At 37.6% G+C, this 16,718-nt stretch overlaps 1 protein-coding gene across 2 annotated transcripts in view; it reads right to left on the bottom strand.

The window, feature by feature from the left end:
- The window catches only part of ATIC (5-aminoimidazole-4-carboxamide ribonucleotide formyltransferase/IMP cyclohydrolase), a 37,205-nt gene that overhangs the window by 12,138 nt on the left and 8,349 nt on the right, over positions 1-16,718 (bottom strand). Inside the window, exons 3-11 of one of the 2 annotated variants that reach the window (XM_004376288.2) lie at positions 11,243-11,319; positions 10,356-10,422; positions 6,572-6,660; positions 5,911-6,062; positions 5,411-5,567; positions 3,586-3,711; positions 2,600-2,707; positions 1,454-1,539; positions 47-136 (exon numbers count right to left, since the gene is read on the bottom strand). In XM_004376288.2, the coding sequence (XP_004376345.1) occupies positions 47-136; positions 1,454-1,539; positions 2,600-2,707; positions 3,586-3,711; positions 5,411-5,567; positions 5,911-6,062; positions 6,572-6,660; positions 10,356-10,422; positions 11,243-11,319 (952 nt within the window). The remainder of the gene's footprint in view (positions 1-46; positions 137-1,453; positions 1,540-2,599; positions 2,708-3,585; positions 3,712-5,410; positions 5,568-5,910; positions 6,063-6,571; positions 6,661-10,355; positions 10,423-11,242; positions 11,320-16,718) is intronic. The other variant, XM_023731270.1, reaches the window with a different exon arrangement.

The raw sequence follows: 16,718 nt of genomic DNA, 5'->3' as shown, positions 1-16,718 counted from the left end.
TAAAATGTAAGAGCAAATTACGGTTTCAAACATGAACTGTACTAACCTGAAGAACACAGTAGTTTCCACTTTTCTTTTTAGAAAGGATTTTCAAGGCTTCTTCTTCATATCCTGGAGCAATAATACCATCAGATACCTGTAAATATATTAAAAATTAGTTCATTTCTATTAAAAGAAAAGAGCACAGAAACTTGCAGTTATCTGTCTTTAAATAATGTAGCAACATTTTCTGATTCTACCTCCATTTAGATAATGCAAATATTGTACTTGGAAAATATAATCCTATATAACACAGCTTTCTACAGTTCTCAATTGACCATATTTCAATTGCTGTCCTCTCAAAGGTTTTGCTTGTTTCAGCTTTAGCCATATTCTTTAACTCTGTAATATTGCTTTAACACATGTTCCTCAGGAAGAAAAACTGTTTCTTACTATTGTCTCCATGGGGTGGTGTTTTGTACTAGAAAGGGCGTGTTCTAGCACCAGCTCTGCTGGACCTGGTTAAGTGACCTGAGGCAAGCCAAGTTACTCAACAGCAAGACAAAGGGAATAGATTAAATCACACATTTACATGTCACGTCAAAGCCTTGCTGTAACCTCTAACTCAGTATGTCAGCTCCACTGTGGCTGGGATGGTTATGTTCATGTAAAAAATACCTAAAGCAAAAAACATTGTCAAGCCACACACACCCTTTCATCTCTATTTTTCCACCCTCCAAGCTATCTGAGCTACCTTCCTTGTTTTCCTTTTCTTTCTATCTGTCCCGCTAGCCCCATCCCTGCCTTTTTGGAATGCTTGTTTGTTTGGTATTCAACTGACAAGGCTTAATTTTTCATAGTAGTTTATTATTTTCCCCAGTACACAGTGTCTTTCATTACAGACCTATGAAGGTTTACAGTAAGGTTCCTTACATCACCATCCAAGTTGGCATTCTCTGCTCTTAGGAAACATTAACTTGAGCATTAAAATAACAACTACTGGACAATTTAAAATACTTAAAGAATATACAAATAAAAACTTAAATTTATCCTAACAGCCAAATATCAATTTGAGACCATTAATTTACTAAACCTCAAAATTATAATTCAGGTCAAAGATTCATGTTCTACATAAGAACATTCAAAACGAGAAATTTAATCTGACATCGGTACAAACATAAATATTGTAGGCTTTAGTTTCAATAAACGGTAAAGTAGGAATAAATAAAAATGGATCTTTACTCAGCTATTTGTTGTTATTAGGTGCTGTCTCATTTTTGACTCGTATCGACCCCACGTGACAGAGCAGAACTGCCCCACAGGGTCCTCTAGGCTGTAATCTTTAGGAGCAGATCGCCAGGTTCTTTTCCCGCAGAGCCACTGGGTGGGTTCTAACCACCAACCTTTCAGTAGCAGCCAAGAGCTTAACCACTGCGCTACTTACACATGGATCAAAATACATGGATCAAAATACCTCTCTGGAGATAATTTTTGCAGTAGGGACATCACAAACATCAGATAACGCAATAAAATCACCAAATGAAGACATCCTATCGGCCCCTGAAAATTAAAATAAGGTATTTATCACAAATCATCCTCAAACAGAAAAAGATAATGTTTTAAAAATCCCAATGGGATCATATAAAATCCGTTTCTCTAAATCTAACCTTATTGCTTACCTAAGATTTAAAGTAACAGATCAATAAGCCATTTAACTGAAATAATCAGTAAAAAAGTACTCTAGAGCAGAGGTCGGCAATTTTTTTCTGAAAGGGGCCAGATAGTAAATACTTTTTAGGCTTTGTAGGCCATATGGCGTCTACTGCAACTACTCAACTCTGTGGGTGTAGTATAAAAGCAGCCACTGACAATACATAAATAAAGAGACGTGGCCATACTCCAATCAAAGTCTACTTACAAAAACAGGTAGCAGGCTGGATATGGCCCAAGGGTTACAGTTTGCTGACCACTGTTCTAGAAAGTAAACTATGATATCAGCGCTTTCAAAAATCTTCCATAAATGTTACAATAATATTTAAAGATTATTAAACTCAAGAATTAGATATTTCTAGAATATGGAAACTATAACTTTAAATTTAGTATAGTTAGAATAAACACACAATTTCAGTCAAATACTAAATACAAATATATTCAAGAGCGTAATCTGAAATAATATGTATTAAATTCCAACTGTGTTTCCATTTATTAGATTAAGATACTAACACATATGTTTAGATACAAATTTATTTCAAGGCACTCATCTAATAATTCTCAAGAGTTAATAAAAAATAAATTAACGACATGCAAATCTTACAACACCGTATTTTTATGCAAATAGTGTGCCTTCTGACTGTTAACCAACTGAGCCCCATCCCCCCAAGATATTTTCCTAAGCACCACTATGCCAATTGTTATTTACATGTTGTTGTAAAAAAAAAAAAAAAAAATCAGCACAGAACCCTTACAAAAATACCTTGTGAGGGGAGGCGTGGTTCGCAAACAACAAAGGGGAGGCGCGTGTTATTTGCGTAAAAATACAGTAAAGGACATTACTATTTTATTTAAGATAAAATATTGATTTTTCTCTCTAAAAGCCAAAAGACTCTATTAGTCTTCTGACCTCTTGCTCTAGCATATGCAGTTGATATGGGTGTAAGGGTCTTGTAGAGATCATAGACCATGCAGACTTTGGCCTCATCTTCACTGAGTGGAATTCCAACAGCAGCGCCTGGTGGAGAAAACCATAAAATAATTAATGAATAAATAAACTTGAGTTACTATTTGTCAACTCTCAAATCAAGACACTATTTTCTTAACACCGAGTCTATGCAGCATTATTTCTAGTGCCTCCGCCAAATTAAACAAAAGTCTGTCTAGCCAGACAACTGAGTACCACAAATATAGTTGCTGAGGAGGGCGAATGTGGGGGATCTCTATGCTCTAGCTCTGAAAACACAGAGCATCTGTCTGAAGCCTGACAGCACCAGCCGTGTGTACGTGGTTCGTTTACTTCATTAATGACTCTCTCCTTGTCCTGCTTGATATCTCACACTGTTATTTTTTCCCCCTTCACACCATTTTAATATGGAATAAACCTTTGAGAAATAATTATGTGTTGGACTGTTAGCAGATTTGGGGATGTAAGTTGCAGAGTTAACGTGAACATAGAAACCAAAAGTATATACAACGGCTGTAAAAAGTTACGGATAAAGTGTCATAAGAACAACATCTTTACATCTACTCATTTTTATTCCTATCATGCGAAAATATATGGCCTTCAGTCATTCTGCATAAAGCCATCTCACTTCCATTTCCTAAACTTTCATGTTTCCACTGCAAAAAACTACTGCCTGATCTTCCTATCCCCTAATAAATTCACACAATGTTAGTACTTATGTGTGTGTAGATACATATGTACACACACGTATTTTTAGGTTACTATGTTATCAGATTTTATCATATACTACCATATTGATACTGTTACCAACAGACTTGACAAAAACGGCTTCAGACTTTATATCATGTCTGTTTGTTAGCAATTATTAATTTTCTAAAAAATTTTAAAAAGAGACTCATTTTTAACAGTTCCAGAGCACAGTGCCTTACCCGCTGGACTGACATGTTTGAAAGAGGCAGCAGCTGGAATGCCTAAAGCTTCTCTGAGTTCCTTTACCAGCTGCCAGGCATTCAAAGCATCACACAAGTTTATAAATCCAGGAGCTCCATTTAGAACTGCATATAAAAATATATACACACATTATCAAAAAGGCACAAAGAGGTTAGATACATGTACGTTTCTTATAAAATAAGAACATATCAAGATGAGCTCGAGTCCTTCTTTAAAACAAACACACACACGCACAAACACATACGCACACCCCACTGGGGGAGCCAAACCTACCTGCTCTAAAAATAAATCAGCAATACAGACAGACTACAACTTCACAGTTTTTCATAACTTATTTTCTCAATTTGGAAAGACTTTTCGAGGAGCTAATATTTCTTGTGAAGAAATATTTACATGAAGTTCACCACACAAAAAATAAACCAAAAAAAACCTAAACCTATTGCCGTCAAGTTGATTCTGATTCATAGCAACCTTATAGGACAGAACAGAACTGACTCGGAGGGTTTCCAAGGAGCAGCTGGTGGATTCAAATTGCTGACCTGTTTGTTAGCAGCCAAGCTCTTAACCACTGTGCCACCAGGGCTCCACACAAAAAATAGTGGGCCACTAATTAAAAACAGATTTATATTTTCACTTCCTTTATGTGTTATCATGGATAGTGGTTACTTTTAAAGTAAAACTACCAAACGATTTACTGAGTGCCTACAATGCTGTTCTAGGTGCCTGGGCTATATCAATGAATAATACAGTACCCTATTCAAAAAAAAAATCACTGTCCTCATAGAGCTTATGAGGCAGGCAGACAAGATATAAAATAGGCAAGACATAGTAAATAATTAAAGTAAAATATCCCACAAGACACGCAACATGCAAAACTAAAATGAGACCCCATATTTACGATTCCCTCACCTCCCTCTCTACATTTTAATACTTCATACTAAATGAGATAAACGGAGAAAACTGGTTTCTGAACACATTAGACTTAAGAGTACCAGCTTCCTTCACATGCTAAAACTTTAAGACAACAGAAAGTGCTACAGAGAAATGTTTAAAGTTGTTGAATCTACTAAATATTAGCTGAAACAAATAGGAATCGTCTCGTTTCCAACTCAAGAAAACCAGTTATTAAGATCACACACACACACACAAATACTCTATCTTTATTCTTGTTTTAATTTTGTTTCTAAACACAAAAACAAGCAAACACTTTATAATTATTACCACTGCCAAAAAGTGAAACGGTATGAAAAGGCAAAATGCCTCTTCTGTTGTGAAAACAAGTCCATATGTAGCCTGTTTTGAGAAACCCCACGAATCTCTTACAGGAGATCCTTACCTATGTACCCAGGGCTTCCTCTGCCATGTTTTCCCACAAATAGTACTTTAAACACCAAAAGAAGGAAACACACACTAAAATAAGGGGCAGGAATAAAACTCTTACACCGTATTAATGAAAATGCTTTGGAGAATGAAAAGTAGGAAGCTAAAAGTATACGGGAACTTTTTTGACCTCAGAATCTAAACAGGAAATAGAAACTATGAGGAGGTGATATCTGAGGTAAAATAATAAGTAAATATGTTTTAACTTACAGAAGTAGAAATTTGTGCAAAATATCACATTTCTAATTAGTCATGCAACAAACATGTAGGGAATGTTACCAACTGGCATCTCAAACTTCAGATGGTTATAAAAGGTATTAAGTAAATTACTTTATCTTCTAAATGTAAAACAGATCAGATATAACACACAGAGACACACATAACCAGACACAGCAAACTGGTCACAGAACACTCAGACTTCACCTGTGATGGGAAGCTTGGGCTCCAGTGTGTACAACTGGGCAGGCGTTTGATGAGGGTTCATTCCATACCTCAAAGGCATCTGAGATATCCCTTTACTATACTGCCTCCTGAAGTAATCTGAAATTGCTTCATCATATTGTGCCGTATGAGTGAATGCCTACAAAAAGTGTACATTTTATGAAACACTAGCAGCCTTTCCCAAAGTGGAGGAGGCAAGATAATTTTAGGTGCTTCATGGCAAACTGCACTCCTCACAACACAGACAAGACACCAAGTAACACTGAATGGCTTAATGAATTATTCCCTTTTCAATTTTCTTGCGATCTTTTTTGAGAGAATACTCTCTAGTATTTGGTACCTCCATTTTTAACAAAAGGAGAGCAGATTCAAGCAAAGGCTTGGTAGGTGATACAATCTAGCGAGAACTGAATACCATTTGGCTTGGCAAACACTGCACTAGATGGCTGTCAGTTTACAATATAATAAAAGTGTGTTTTCACCTTCAAGGCTAACTGGCGTCTAGCCTCCAAAGAGGTGTCTTTACTATCGGAACTCTGCATCTCCATGGACACTGCTGCGTAGTCCTCTGGATCACACACTACTGTCACACGGGCATGGTTTTTGGCTGCTGCTCTCAGTAAAGTTACTCCACCTTTGAAGAACAAACGATGATTTGTATTTTCATATCTGCTTATTAACCTCTTTCAAATAAAGTCATTGTGCACATATGTCCACTATAACCTTAAAAAAAACAGACAAATTTCCATACAAACACAAAAATAGCTTACAAAATATCAATGAATCACAGTCATCCGAGAACATGACATGGAACAAGTAACTATTTTCTAGACCGTCAATACTGAACATCAAAATAAGGTTTCACTTAAAACTTGAGGAGTCGTCTCCTCTGCCAGTCTACTAAAATGGTTTTTCCAGCTTACCAATAAGGAGCCCTGGTGATGCAAATGGTTAAGCACTTGGCTGGTAACTGAAAGCTTGGTGGTTCCAACACACCCAGCGGCTCCGCAAGAGAAAGACCTGCCAATCTGCTTCCATAATGATTACAGCCAAGAAAACCCTACAGGGCAGTTCTATTCTGTCACATGGGGTTGCTATGAGTCAAAAATGACTTGATGGCACCTAACAAAGATAACAACTTACCAATATCAATTTGCTCAACAGCTGCCTCAACAGTTATGTCTGGAGAAGACACGGTCTTCACAAATGGATACAGATTACAAACAACAACTCTGAAACAGAAGAATTTAGCTATCAGTAAAAAATCAATGTGGTGTACAGCTATCAAGAAAAACTATGTCAGTAGCTATTAACGTGATCAAAAAAACCAATAAAGATCTCGAATACAAACTGTGGGATAGATATTTTAACACTCTAAAAAAATACGTTAAAAAGTCTGGGCCCTCTACTATTGTAGAACGTTGGTAAACAAGACTGGAGGTTTGCATCCACCCAGAGGCGCCTTGGAAGAAAGCCCCAGTGATCTACTTCCAAAAAATAAGCCATTGAAAACCCTATGGAGCACAGGTCTACTCTGACACACACAGGGTCATATGCGTTGGAAGTGACTCAACGACAACTAGGTTTTTGCTATCAAGACATCAAATTTTTTTTTTTTAATTTTTAAAGAAATGTGAAATACAAGATTACAGACAACATCTACACTTTGGAATGTGATCACTGTTATCTAGGACATTCAACTCTATGTTCTATTTCCAATGTACAGACTACGGATTGTGTACAATGATGAAAAATAATAGTGCATTCCAAGGATCAAATATTTGGCGTCGACCGACTGCTCAGACCCGGATCACAAGAGAGTCCTGGACAGAGCTGGAAAAGGATGTAGAACAGAATTCTAACTCACAAAAAAAAAAAAAGACCAGATTTACTGGCCTGACAGAGTGGAGAAACCTCGAGAGTATGGCCCCCGGCCACCCTTTTAGCTCAGTAGTGAAGCCCCTCCTGAAGTTCACCGCTCAGCCGGGGATTGGACAGCCGCATAAAACAAAACGGGACTAATGAGGCACAGCAGTCCAGGGACAAGGACTAAAAGGCAGGAGGGGACAGGAAAGCTGGTGATAGGGAACCCAAGGTTGAGAAAGGACAGTGTTGACGTGTCATGGGGTTGTTAACCATTGTCCTAGGGCAATATGTGTACTAACTGTTTAATGAGAAACTATTTGTGCTGTAAACCTTCATCTAAGGTACAAAAAAAAAAAGAGAATTATCTATGTGAGATCAAATTGACAACAGCAACTCAAAAGGTTTGATGGGAAGCCTAGCAGACAGTGAGTTGAAGATAATGGTGATAGAATAATTTGGAAAAGGATAATGAGAATAGCAGCACAACTAGAAGAATGTAATCAATGTCACTAAATCGTACATGTTGAAACTTGAAATACTGTAACTTTGACTATGTATATTTTCACCAAAAAAAAAAAAGGTCCTCAAGATTGAGAAGGGAGAGTGTTGACATGTCGTGGGGTTGTTAAGCAATGTCATAGAACAATATATGCACTGACTGTTTAATGAGACACTATTGGTTCTGTAAACCTTCATCTAAAGTACAATAAAAAAAATAAAAAAAAAAAATTGGGGTTCGAAGGGCTTAGTAAGATTTTTGCCTTCAGAGAAGTCATACAAAATGATGGCAATAAGTAGGCCAAAAGAAAAATTAAAACTATGGAATTAATCTAAAATTAAAAACCAATAAAATGGAGTTCCACTTCTTGGATGACAGCGTAAGGACTTGTGAGCAGGCTTCTCAGTAAAATAAGCATAACTAAAGAAAACTTAAAGACTAAAAATCTTTAAGCAGACAACAAATGAAGAAACATTTATTGAAGAAAATCTACATTAAGAATCTGTTGTACTTGAGCCACAACTAGCTCCCTCCCCTCACTGCAGATCAGCTTGACCAAAGTTCCTTTCAAGGCAACTGTGGTGGCCACAAAGATAGAGATCCCTCTTCCCCCAACTGCCAATCAAGAAACTCAGCATCTCATCAGAAAGGCAAGCTGCCAGCATTTCTCATCTCTATAACTCAGAGTTGAAGGGGCTAAATTCCTGGTTACTGCAGATGAGAGGCTTACTTCCTCCACCCAACAACCACTAAGAGTCTCTACTTCAGGTGCAGTAGATCCAGAAAATCATGGCCAGGATCACCATAGCCCCAGCTCACTCACAGGGCAGAGGTTCCAAGGCAGGAGAGTCAAGCTAAGACCAGAGGCTACCATGTCCTCCAGCATCTGCAGTAGTGTGGCTCAGAGACTTTGCCCTAAGAAACAAGCAGTACATAAAAACATAGAGTTCCAAAACTTTACTGTAAAGGAACTTACTTAACAGAGTGAGCTTAAGAGCACTCTTGACAACAATGGATATTTAGACAGTAAGCAATTAACAAGAGGCTGGTAGCTATTCTTCACTAAGAGCTACCATAGGCTAGCTAGTTCACCAGAGAGAACCAGGGAAGAACTCTCCTTGGGTCAGAGCAAACCTGAAAGACTGGCTTTAAAAATTACCCCTGTCAGAGTTTAATTGGAACAAATGCAGATGTCCCAGCACACTGTGGAAAACAGAAGAGCAATCAGCTGGTAATTAGTGAAGCCTAACAGATAAGGAGCCATGGCAGCACAACGGTTAAGGGCTTGGCTGCTAACTGAAATGTAGGTGGTTCTAACCTACCAGCTACTCCACAGGAGAAAAGACCTGGCGATCTGCTCCCATAAAGATTACAGCCTAGGAAACCCTATGGGGCACTTCTACCCTGTCGTATAAGGTCACTATGAGTCGGAATCAACTCAATGGCTCACAACAACAGATGTATAGGAATCTGGGTGGCGCAAATGGTTAAGCGCTCAATTACTAATCAAAAGTTGGCAGTCTGAACCTACCCAGAGGCACCTCGGAAGAAAAGTCCCGGCGATCTGCTTCCTAAAGGTCACAGTACTAAAAAGCCTATGATGAGCAGTTCTACTCTGCACACATGGGGTCACCATGAGTTGGAACTGACTCAACAGCAACTGGTTTGGTTTTTTATTTAACAGTGGATGAGGAACATAGCTTAACAGAGCGACCAGGGCAGGAGACAGTCAAAGAGAGTACTGTTAAAAAAAAAACCAACAGTGATTGTGAACAAGCCCAAGGGTGTGCCCTCTGAGGAGCTACACCAAAGGCTTCACATTGTGGGGGAAACCAAAAACCAAAAAAACCCACTGCTGTCGAGCTGATTCCAACTAAGTGACCCCACAGGGCAGAGCAGAACTGCCCGACAGGGTTTCTAAGGAGCGGCTGGTGGGTTTCAGCTGCTGACCTTTTGGTTAGCAGCCGAGCTCTTAACCATTGCACCATCAGGGCTCTATGGGGGAAACAGACTTCACTAATTAGCCAACTCATTAATCAAATAAACAAGCAAACAACAACAAAAAGAAGCACCACAGAGTAGGGAGGGGAATCAGTATCTAGTATATTACCCAAAATGTCCAGTTTTCAACAAAAAATTGCAAGACACGCAAAGAAACAGAAAAAAGGTCGGCAAAAGAAATGCTGAGGGTCCAGTCAGATTTAACAGACTTCAAAGCAATCATTATAAAATATTTCAAGAACTAATGGGAACTATGCTTAAAGTAAAGGAAGCAGGAAGAGTGAAGTGAGAGTTCTGTCAAAATATCTATTTATAGCCTGCAGCCAGAACACACTTACGTTGTGTTTAGTTTAAGTCTGTATTTAGGTAATATACCTTCTGTAAAACCAAAATGCTTAGGCACATACAGTGGCACAAAGAAGTACTCAATAAATGTTTACAGTAAGCGACCAGGAAGCTAAAATTAATGCTGATCTTGGATCCAAAAAGGGGACACCAGGTTTAGCATACTTTTTGTCTTTGGTCTTTAAAATCGTCTAAAGTTCAATTTCAAATTTTTACCTTATAAGATTGAAATCAAGTCTGGCCATGTCAGCATTATCTTCTGGGATATTACGAGCCAAGATTCCTAGTTTAACAAAGTTAAAATATTAGGCTGAAAAAACAAGCCAGAAAAAGGTCCTTCTTTCTAATATAGTTCCATCAACCAAGTCAAAGCTGCTAACTGCCTAATTAAGAATATCAAACATAGAGCTGAATTATCACACAGAAAACCAAGAAGTTAGAGAGTATATTTAAAACCTTCTTTCCTGAAACCCCTCTTCTTCAGCAACAAAATGTAAAAACAGGTAAAAAGAATTTTCACACGATTGTTGCCAGTTCTATTACAACCTACGTGCTCCTGTACGTCAGTGGCTTATCTGATGATCCTTAGCCTTACAATCTTTTATTCTGCCTACCTGTACTACAACTGCCAAGTTAGCAATATACCTGTTTCTTGATATCTTGATTTATATGCAATTTGCTGTTTCAGATGAACAGACAAAACTAAAGCACTTTCTAAAACAATTCTTTTGAAAGTCAGTTACACTGTGATACATTATTGTATATCTGAATTGCTATAAAAGTCTTTTAATACTATACAATCTAAATATTTTTGAGTAACTGCAGTGGGAAATAAATTCTAAAATAGTTATCAGAGGTCAGAGCTAAAAGCAAGCACAGGAAAACAAGCTGAATCCATCACGTAATAAAGGAAACTTGAATTTAAACAGGTTCTGATGTATTATGAACTTTGGCAGCCAAGTGTGACAAAACCATTATGCCACACAGATAAATTTTTGTGGCACTCATGACCTGTTTTTTAACTCATTTGCTCCATGAAGTAATCTACTAAAACATTCCTGAAAACAACTGACAGTTTTAAATGGAAGCTACCAACAACTTACCTGCATGGACCGCGGGATGTAAGGTTTTCACGCGTCCCCCTAACATTTCAGGAAACCCTGTCAGCTCAGAGACATCTCTGAAAACAGACAAAAAAGAAAATTAATACTTTTCCTGCTGAATTGCCATTTTATACTCTTATCAAAGCACCTTCCAACATTAAGTCCACTGTTCTCATTGAGGGATTCTTTTCAGAACCCGAACTGAACAAAAAAATCATTATAGTTTAAGTCTTTCACTATACTAGTTTCCAAAAATTCTACTTTTCAAAAAAAAAAAAAAAATGTTATCACATTTTCTAACTGATGCATGTTCTGAGAGAATCAATTAGTGATTAATAGAGCAATTCTTTTACAATTTTCAGAGAACTCACAAGTTCCATCATAAGCTATACAAATATTAAGAAATAAACTCAACGCACAAGAAATTTGGCAAAAAGCCAACAAAAGCATTACCATAACAAAAAACATTACAAATAGTCTTACTTCAGAAATAGATCAAAACAGAAATGAGATTTAATTTTATAATAAACATAAACAGAATATAGCAAATAAAAGGGGAAATAAAGGATTATTTAGCAAAATGGTGCTGTTGTTGGAATAAGTGGTTAGGCCTCCAAAAAAATAAATTCCTGATAGATCAAAGGCATTAAAAAGAAATCAAAGAAATATTGAAATTATATATGTGACAAATGCTTTCCCAGCATCAACAAAAAGATTGATAGAGCTAATTATGTGAAAGTTAAAAACATGGAGAAAAGTTTTACATGGGAAAAATAAGTAAGTAAACTGAAATAAAAAATTGGAAAATGTAATAAAAGAAGCAAATGTGAGGGCGGAGCCAACATGGCGCTACAGCCAGAAGCGTCATGTCGTCCCCTCCACAGCAAAGACCTGGAAAACTAAGTAAAACAGAGACAAACGTCAATCCTGGAATCCTAAGTGTCAAATGAAGAGAGAAAGAACTCAACCAAACACCGCATGGTATAAGCAACTGACGGACAACAGAGAGTGAGGAGAGTTATGAGCAGAGGTCCCCTGTATCAGCTACTGCAACATGGATCCACCATCTTGGACTCCTGTCAGAGAATGGTAGACAAGGAATACGGGAAAGCAGATTCATGGAATTCCCAGCAGGAGACAGGGCACCTGGTAACCAGCGAGACATGCTTTCCCAACCGCCACCCTACCTCCCCCTGCTCAACCTTTGCTGCTTCCCAGCAGGTGGATTCCTGGCTTCCCGATTTGCTGCTTCCCAGTGGGTGGATTCTGACTTCCCAGAGGGCTGATACACTGCTTCCCGGTGGGGCGCAACTGTGGCACGGGAGGCGTTGGTTCCATGCCACATGGATTTGCCCCGCCCACACTGGCTGACTTCTTCAGTGCCGTTTCTTTGTTGCTGATATTGCTTTTTTCAGCCTTTTTTTGTTTCTTCCCTGCCTCTCACCTCCTCCCCCTCCATTCGAACACCTGACTCCACGTCCATCTCTGCTTCTTCTTGACAGGCTGTGAAGCGCTGCTCAGCAGGGGGACTGCTTCCCAGTCTGTTTCCCTAGTCTGCATGGCCACGCTGCTGGGATCCCTGGGGACTTTTGTTTGTTCGTTTTGTTTTCTCTTTTTGTTCCTTTTTATTTTTGTTCATTTCTCAGTTTCTCAACTTTCTACTTACTTTCTTTTACTGTCTCCTGAATACCTGGCTCTATGTATCATCTCCACCCCTTACAGCCAGGCTATACTGTGCAGCTTGGGAGCCACTTTCCCAGTCTGTGCAGCCGTGCCAGCAGGATCCCTGGGGGCATTTTATAAAAATTTTTTTTTAATTTTTTAAGATTTTTAAACATTATCTTTCTATTTTTCTCCATTTCTCGGTTTCTTGTCTCCCCACTCCAAAGGAAAACTCTCTCAGCACTTTTTTTTTTTTTTTGCTGCTATTTCTCTCTCCTCTCTGTTTTCTTTTCCATACCCAACCTAGCTCCACACATCACAACCTCACCCTCCTATCTGCACCATAGGCTGAACACTGCACTCCCGAGCAGCACAGGTATGACACACTGGAACCTGCCCTACAATTACCACAAGCTCATCTTGTTGGCCCAAGTACATGCCACAAACAATTCATCCCAGCTCTATCCCTTGAGCTGAACCTGCCCTGCTGCACCACAGCTGAGCAACTGGCCCTGCCCACTGGACAAGGAGGTGAAAAACATCACATCCACAGACAAGCAAACAACAAAGAATGCAGAGCCTGCCTGCCCACACGTAACCAAATAAAACAAACAAATCTACAATCAATATACAAAGAAAATAACTACTGAATGTCCGGAAGACAGCAGACAATATCAAAACATATAAAAAAAACAGGACAAGATGGTTACAGTAAGTGAACAAAATAAAACACCAGATGACTTTTCAATAAAAGAAAAGGCACTAGAACTACCTGACAGGGAATTCAAATCTCTAATATTCAGAGCTATCCAAGAGGTAAAGCAAAAAGCAGACGAAAATGAGAAAAAAATAGGACAAATTCATGGAAAATACAGACAGAAAAATGGAAAAAATTCAGGAAAATAATACAGAAACAAAATGCCAAAATAAATTCACAACTAGAAAGCGTACAAAAACAACAATTAGAAATCCAAAAGATAAACAAGAAGATTTTAGAAATGGACAGTGTCACAGAAAGGCTGAGGAACGAGTTTGAAAAAACGGAAGACAGGATTAGCAAAATTGAAGACAAACACTTGGATACAACTTTGATTGAGGAAAAATAAAAAAAGAACAAAGAAAAATGAAGAAACTGAGAATTATGTGCGATACAATTAAAAGCAAAAATCTGCAAGTGATCGGAGTTCCAGAACAGAGGGAGAAAACAGAAAACACAGAGAGGATCATTGAAGAATTGCTGAGAGAAAACTTCCCTAATATCATTAAAAGATGAAAACATGACGATACAAGCTCAATGAACCCCATATAGGACAGACCCCAAAATAAAATCACGAAGGCATATCATAATCACACTCATTAAAACCAAAGACAAAGAAAGAACTGAGAGCAACTCAAGAAAAAAAAGCACACAGGGGAAACAATAAGACTAAGCTCTGATTACTCTGCAGAAACCATCCAGGCAAAAAGGCAATGGGATGACATATATAAAACCTTGAAAGAAAAAAATTGACAACCAAGAATAATATATCATGCAAAACTCTCGTTCACATGTAATGGTGAAATTAGGACATTTCCAGATAAGCAGAAATTAAGGGAATATGTAAAAATCAAACCAAACTTACAAGAATTATTAAAAGGAGTCCTTCGATCTGAGAACAAACAACATCAGACAACAGCCTGAATCTAGGACACAAGATTGCACCAGTCAGATACTAACCTAGGAAATGAACTCTCAAAAACTATACAGAACCATTAAGATTTACAACAGGGAACTAAAGAGGTTAATCTGCAAATGACAACAACGTCAGAACAATAAAAGAGGGAATAAACAGTGTAGGTATAGAACTTTCGAATTGAGAGGAAAGCAAGGCGATACCAAGTAATAATAGACTGGTTCAAACTTAGGAAGATAAGGGTAAATTTCAAGGTAACCACAAAGAAAGTTAACAAACCTACTCATCAAAATAAAGAAAAACATAAAAAGTTTCAGTAAAAACAAAATCTGCAAAAACAAAAGAAATGGAAAAAATATCCTCAAACAAAAAGAATTCAGCACAGGACAATAAGAGGAACAAAAATCATCAGCACCACAAAAAAAAGCACTACAAAATGACAACAAGCTCACACCTATCAATAATTACACTGAACCTAAATGGTCTAAATGCACCCATAAAAAGACAGAGAGTGAAAGAATGGATTAAAAAACAGGATCTATCAATATGCTGTCTACCAGAGACACATCTTAGAAATAAAGACATAAATTTATTAAAAATCAAAGGATGGAAAAAACATATCAAGCAAACAGCCACCAAAAAGAGCAGGAGTGGCAATAGTAATCTAAAATAAAATAGACTTTAAAAAAAAATCCACCATAAAAGACAACGAAGAGCACTATATCATGATTAAAGGGATGATCCAGCATGAAGACATAACCACAATAAATATCTACACACCTGATGACAGAGCTCCAAAATACATAAAACAAACTTTAACAGCACTAAAAAGAGAAACTGACAGTTCCACTATAATAGTAGGAGACTGCAACACACCACTCTTGGTAAAAGACAGAATGTCTAGGAAGAAACTCAACAAAGATACAGAAGATCTAAACGCCACAATTAGCCAACATGAACTATAGACATATATAGAACACTCTACCCAACAGGTGCAAAGTACACATTCTTTTCCAATGTACACGGAACATTCTCCAGAACAGACCACATCTTAGGCCACAAAGCAACCCTCAACAAAACCCAAAACATTTAGACAATACAAAGTATCTTCTCTCTCTGATCACGACGTCCTCAAAGTAGAAATTAACAAGAAAAGCAAGGAAAAAAAATCGATTACCTGGAAAATAAATAACACCTTGCTTAAAAACCACTGGGTAATAGAAGAAATCAAAGATGGAATTAAAAAATTCCTAGAATCAAATGAGAATGAAAACACAGCATACCAAAACCTTTGGGACACAGCAAAGCAGTGATCAGAGATCAATTTATAGCAATAGATGCACACATCAAAAAAGAAGGAGCAAAATCATAACATTAACTACACAACTTGAACAAATAGAAAGAGAACAGCAAAAGAAGCCTACAGCCACCAGAAGAAAGGAAATTATAATAAAGATCAGGGCAGAAATAAAATAGAGAATAGAAAAAAAATAGATCAACAAAACCAAAAGTTGGTTCTTTGAAAGGATCCACAAAATCGACAAACCACTAGCCAAACTGACAGAAGAAAAACAGGAAAGGGTGCAAATAACTCAAACAAGAAATGAAACGGGGGCACTACAACAGACCTAACTGAAATAAAAAGGAGCGTAACAGAGTATTATGAAAAACTATAACAAATTTGAAAATCTAGAGGAAATGGACAAATTTCTAGAAATACAATACCTACCCAAACTATCACAAATTGATGTTGAAAATCTGAACAGATCTATAACAAGAGAAGAGATTTAAAAGGTAATAATTTAAAAAAAAAAACAAAACCAAAAAAACAACTCCCAACAAAAAAAATGCCCTGGCCCAGATGGCTTTGACGGAGAATTTTATCATTCAGAGAAGAGCTGACACCAGTACTACTCAAATTATTTCAGAACCCAGAAAAGGAGGGGAGACTTCCAAATTCATTCTATGAAGCCAGCATAACCCTAATACCGAAATCAGGCAAAGACACTAGAAAAAAAGAAAATTACAGACTAGTATCTCTCATAAACATAGATGCAAAAATTCTCAACAAAATTCTAGCCAATAGAATTCAGCACCATATCAAAAAAATAATACACCACGACCAAGTAGGATTCATACCA

The sequence above is a fragment of the Trichechus manatus genome, unplaced genomic scaffold (genome assembly GCF_000243295.1).
Source record: "Trichechus manatus latirostris isolate Lorelei unplaced genomic scaffold, TriManLat1.0 scaffold00041, whole genome shotgun sequence".
NCBI classification, from domain to species: domain Eukaryota; kingdom Metazoa; phylum Chordata; class Mammalia; order Sirenia; family Trichechidae; genus Trichechus; species Trichechus manatus.
Note: the sequence above shows the minus strand (reverse complement) of the source record. Positions and strands in the feature narration are given on the sequence as shown.